The sequence below is a fragment of the Oryzias melastigma genome, linkage group LG3 (genome assembly GCF_002922805.2).
Source record: "Oryzias melastigma strain HK-1 linkage group LG3, ASM292280v2, whole genome shotgun sequence".
Taxonomy (NCBI): Eukaryota; Metazoa; Chordata; class Actinopteri; order Beloniformes; family Adrianichthyidae; genus Oryzias; species Oryzias melastigma.
The window spans coordinates 6,771,229-6,777,168 of record NC_050514.1 but is presented as its reverse complement, the minus strand read 5'-3'; the positions used below and the strand labels follow the sequence as shown (position 1 = coordinate 6,777,168).

General features: G+C 42.3%; 1 protein-coding gene across 2 annotated transcripts in view; it reads left to right on the top strand.

The window, feature by feature from the left end:
• Positions 1–401: 401 nt before the first annotated feature.
• LOC112160957 (EMILIN-1) overlaps positions 402–5,940 on the top strand; it is a 26,709-nt gene continuing 21,170 nt past the window's right edge. For both annotated transcript variants that reach the window (XM_024295886.1, XM_024295885.1), the window contains exons 1-3: positions 402–548; positions 631–857; positions 1,450–1,691. In XM_024295886.1, the coding sequence (XP_024151654.1) occupies positions 644–857; positions 1,450–1,691 (456 nt within the window). In that variant the 5' untranslated portion in view covers positions 402–548; positions 631–643. The remainder of the gene's footprint in view (positions 549–630; positions 858–1,449; positions 1,692–5,940) is intronic.

The window sequence follows — 5,940 nt, the reverse complement described above, 5'->3', positions numbered from 1 at the left end:
AAAATAGACATAATAAAGGTGGGATTATATGAATTTGCTTATTCTCCAATTTAAACAAATAACCAACTCAATGTGTCGTGTGTGTGTAATGTATGTATTTCTCCAAATATGTCTACTTATGATTATGAGCAGTTATAATATCAAGAAGATAGCATCATTTTCTTTCATTTATTATTTAATTGGTTGATAAATAAGTATTTTAAATAAATTAGATTTTTTTATTTAGATCGTCTTTTTCCCAACCCTTTGTTTTTACTGCTGAATATCGCTTAAAAGAAGCCAATCAATCAATTAATCAATGACCAAATGCTTCAGGTGTGGACCTGGAAGCAAAAGGAACGTGTACCAGGTTAAGTCAATTTTAGGTTGCTGGTTTCAAACTAAGCTTGTAAAAATGTGTTTGTGTTTCTTGTGTTGTAAAGGAACTGGTGTGCATTCGTGGCAACAAAGACAGTGAGCTGTGTGGTGGAAGATGGCGCTGAGACTTACGTGAAGCCGGATTATCATCCCTGCAGCTGGGGGGGAGGACAGTGCAACCGTGTGGTGGTGTGAGTTCTCTCGCTGATCCATCGGACAGGTTTTCTGTGGGCAGGAGCCGACGGCTAATGCTGGCTGTCTGCGTCTCTGCAGCTATCGCACTTACATGAGGCCGCGCTACAAGGTGGCATACAAAATGGTGACGGACATGGAGTGGCGTTGTTGCCATGGATACAGTGGAGACAACTGTAACAATGGTCCGACCGAGGTCTCCACCACCAGACATCAACCTGGAGAGAGAGGTGGGGTGACCCCTGGACATGATGGAGGGGGATACTTGGACACAAGCTCTGCATCTGGACAGCCTGGAGGACGCAGTGGTGAGTGAAGCTGCTCTGCAGAGAAAGATAAAGGGACTTAAAGAGGCAAGTTTATTTGTATAGTACATTCATGTACAACGACATTTCAAAGTAAAACATTAAAAGAAACAATCAAAAAATAGTATAGGTGTGATCATCAAAATAAAATTTAAAAATAAGTTTAAAATAACTTAATTTAAAACAAGCATAGATAAACAGTGTGGAGAACCTGAGCAGCAGAGTTCTGAATAAGCTGCAGTTTCCTGATGGATTTTTTTGGTAGTCCTGTAAAAACAGTAATCACAGAAATCAAGTTGACTAAAGGTGAAAGCATGCACTAGTTTCTCCAGGTCCTGCTTAGACATCAGATCTTTAATCCTTGAGATATTTTTGAGATGATAATAGGCTGATTTAGTGACTGCCTTAATGTGTTTATCAAAATTTAGGTCTGTGTCTATCACTACACCCAAGTTTCTGGCCTGGTTGGTAGTTTTTAGATGAATAGAGTGAAGCTCTGTAGTGATGTCCAACCTTTATTCTTTAGCCCCGCCCCAATATAGAAGCCAATGTTTTGTCTTAGGGCTTAGCTAAGCCTGGTTCTCTCCCCTCCCAGGACAACAGGACAGTGAGAAGATGAGGCAGTTGGAGGAAAAGATCAAGAGCCTGACAAAGAATCTGCAGGACCTTCAGTCCACCATGACCCGACACGTCCAGCAGGAGGCCAGCAAACCGGACTCGACTTCCACTGGAGGATCTTCAGGTGCTAGGAACCCAGCAGATGCAGCTCAGCCTGAGATTGAAGAGACCATTCACAGCATCCAAACAAAACTGGATCAGCTGGATAATCGCACTCAGGTGATTCTGTTTTCTGCACTTGAGAAAATAGAAATACTTGACTCTGGCATTGTTCAAATAAAGACATGTGCATGCTGGAATTGTGAATGAGAACATTTGGGTTTTTTTGTAGCTTCTTTTGACTCTTGGAAAACAAAAACATGTACCTAGGACTTCAGAGAGCTGAACTCTTTCCTCATCATCTTCTTAAGCCATATTCAAAAAATGCAAAATGTTCTCTGAAAATGTGCTTTCTTTTTCAGGAGCACATACTAAACCACTGTCCATCTCTTCCTTCCTGCTCCAGTAAGCAGCCATCTTAATCCACTGAAAGATCAGGTGCTGCCCTTTGTTCTTTGCCTTTTTAAAGTCTAGATCAGACACTTTTCCCTTCTCAATCTCGTGTTTGACATCCTTTTCAAAGTCAAACACTTTATTTATATCACAGCTGAACATGAAGTGTCATACAGAAGATGGTCTCTCACAGTTTCCAGTAGTTGTCTGAGTGGAAGCTTGTTTAACATCATCAGGGAAGCTGTTGCCAACTTGAGGTTTCGGCTGGACTCTGGACAGCAGCAGAAGGAAACTAACTTCTTCTTTGCTTCAACTCTGTCCACATTAGCTGTCAGGATGTCCTGAAACTGGGACAAGTGTTAGTAATGGATCTGCAGGAGACATGATGGGTTTGCAGGGACCTCGAGAGCAGCCGGCGCCGCCTGGGACACAGACAGTCGCCAGCTGCTTCTTCAAAGGTTTATTTAGTACCTCGCAGCAAAGAATCCGTGCCTCCAGCCCCAGAAATGAACACTCGCTAGATGTTGGCATTTTTATTCTGTTTGGTGAGTTAAAGATAGAGGACTTCATTCATTCATTCAATAATCTTGTCCGCTGAGTCCCTTTCAGGGTCGCGGGGGTGCCGTAGCCTATCCCGGCTACTGATGGGCGAAGGCGGGGTTCACCCTGGACAGGTCTCCAGTCTGTCTCAGGAGATAGAGGACTGATGTTTGCAGATATATACAACTAAATTAGCCATGTTCATACGAGAACGCCATGTGAGAACGCCATACGAGAACCCCATACGAGAACGCCATGTGAGAACCCCATACGAGAACGCCATACGAGAACGCCATGTGAGAACCCCATACGAGAACGCCATGTGAGAACGCCATACGAGAACGCTGTACGGGAACGCCATACGAGAACGCCGTACGAGAACCCCATACGAGAACGCCATACGAGAACTCCATACGAGAACCCCATACGAGAACATCATGTGAGAACCCCATACGAGAACGCCATACGAGAACCCCATACGAGATCGCCATGTGAGAACCCCATACGAGAACACGACAGGATCTAGTCAGAACTGGAGGAGAAAGCTTCTGGACTTACAGCAGCAACAGTTTCATAAATAGTGTTGATTTGGAGATTGTGGTGTTGACACCGATCTAAGCTAATGAAGTGTGAATTAGGAAAAAAGGTGCATTTTCTGTCAGTCTGCCCCCCACCCCTCCAGTAAATCTGTCCTTGTTTCCTCAGTATGTCTGAACTTTAATTTACAGTTAGATGACTTAATAGATTTTCAAACCATTTATGAATTACTTCTATGCATTTTTTGGTAAAAATTGTAAGAAAGATTGTCATTCTCTCCAGACTACAAGTGAGTGACAGACACAGGTCTCCTCATGGGGGGTGCAGGGGCTTTTGAATTTCAGCAGTGTTGTGCTGCTGTGCTAAAAAAATCAGAAACAACCTATTTGTGATTAAAACAATGTAACACTTTATTGACATTGATATAAGTAAGTCTACTTTACAAACACTGATCATTCAGGGGCTTTTGGAAGCTGTGTCATAGATTAACAGGTCAATTTAGCCAACTAAATTTCAAAATAAGAGTAGAAGTTCAGTAATGAATCCCCTTCTCATCTGCTGTCAAACCAGAGGCCTGGAAAAGGCATACACAGGGCCCTAATTTTCATGGGGGAGGACCTCCAGACTCCCCCCAGAGTCAACGCCTCATACCTTTGGGGCTTGGGTGGTAGCCTCCCACTTTCTTCCCAGTAGCCTGCTACTCTGAAAACTGCGGGTTTGTTCTGGAGGATAGAGTCTTACCTTCCTCCAGTTTGCACAGCAGTTTGCCGTCGTGCACGTGAGGTAAACTGCTCTCCTCTGGATCAGGCCAGCTCTGCTCTGAGGTGTAGCAGTTTGGGACTAACTTGAATGAGATCTTCTTCCAACCTTTTAGGCTTCATGATTTTGTATTGTGCTTTTTAACTATAACCTTTACACCAGGGGTCTCCAAACTACGGCCCACGAGCCAGATCCGTCCCGGCCCCACACTTGGACCGGCCCCCAAACACTATCAGAGACCCATTATTATTTTTTTTGTTAATCTGGCCACATGACCGAGGCCCTTTATAGAAAGTGACTTTTTATTCCACCCTACTGTACCTCTATCTGAACTCTCCCAAATCCCCGTCAAATAGAACAGAATACAGTCTTCTCTTCCCACAATGCAGTTCATCTGGTCTCTGCGATCATGCTGCTGCTTTCTTTTAAACAGCGCACCCTGTTCTGTGTCCTGATTGGCTGGAGACCTTGTCAATCAATCTTTTCCACGTCTGTGCAGAAACGTGCAGCTCCTCAGACCTTCATAAATCTGTGATCTCGATCAGATTTTACTTTTCATTCTATAATCCTGGATTTATAAATCTCCATGTCTGTCTGAGAAATCGAGGAAAGTGTGTAGTGAGGAGTTTAACATCTTCACAAGTTAGTTTAATCACGCAACTCCCCCAATATCCGAGAGAATACAAGTTTCACTTTCTGTTTGTTTCCCCTGCTGCTTGTTTTTATTTATCAAGTTGTGTCCAGAATCCTCTTCTTTTTTTTCTTCAAGTCACACATGTCAGATCAATACCATTTGTGTAGAGATCATAAAAGCGCAGATCCGTGCACTGAGCGTGCGCATGCAAACCTCGTTACAGTTTGAGGGAGAGTCAGAGCAGAGCAAGTTTAACAACGACAAACCACATCAACACAAAAACTTAGACAAATGAGTAACAGAAATCTGGATGGGCTTTATTGTTATTGATAATAAGAAGACAGAATTTAGAATCTCCAAGAAAAGAATTTCTAACAGAACTGACTCCAGAACCGACCTGTGCAGAACCCTGAGAACAACTTTCTCCAGAACAGATCAGATACTGACAAGAAACCAGATCAGATTCACAAAGATGAGATATTTGCTTTTTCTAAATGCCACTATCATGATTTACAAACCTGCTTCATTTTCTTCCTTTTCAGTTTGCACAGTATAATTAGTATTTTGTGTTGTGTTGTTTTACTTTAAAAGTTGAATGGTAAGTGATTGTACATTTTATCTGGGAGGAAAATAAACATAATTTAACATAATAATAACAACATATTTTACTCTTATAAATATAAAAACATTTTTTACATCAGTTATTCATTTTTTGCATTAGTTTATACTTATTGATAAGTAAAATAAACCAACTGACTCGTGATGAATGAAAAAATAAATATAACAGGATAAAAACACTGAGGGGAAAACAGAGTAAAACAGCCAGACAACAAAACACACAGACCAGGGGGGTCAACCTGCAGCTCCCTTTGGTCTTAAAAAAAAAACAGAGCATAAATAAATGGTATTTCTTAATTCGTTTTTATTTATGTTACAGTATTCCTCCCCTTATTTGCAAGAGTTAAGGACCAGTGACATTCACAAATACCCCGAATACGCAAATATGGAGAAGCCCCCCAATTCCTGTCTCACCCCCACGTCCGAAGAATGTCTGTTATCGATCCATACTCATCAAAATAGACAGGTCCAAGCCAGGCAACAATGACCCTTTTTTCCAGTCATGGTTATCTCAATGGCTATATCTTCTTTGGGGCATACTTTTGATAAAAAGCTTCTCTCTGTACCTTCAAACCAGGAGCGTGCTTTCTCCTTCATCACCTAAGTGTGAGAGGTCATCTTCCTCCAGAAGAGGCCGGTTTCATCCAGAATAAACACCTGCCCCGGATCATCATTACCATCTGTGATTATCTTATTCAGCATATCAGGATTTTTTATCCGTTTCTGAGTCAGCTGATGCCATTTCTCCATGCAGGGGTATAGAGAGAAGGGGGTGGGCTGGCCGGCTCTTTTTCTGCACAACCCTCTGGTGGGAGGAGGGGGGGTAAAAATACAACCCACTTCTGTGTCTGGATATCACAATCACTGATGATGTCCTCCGAAGCAATC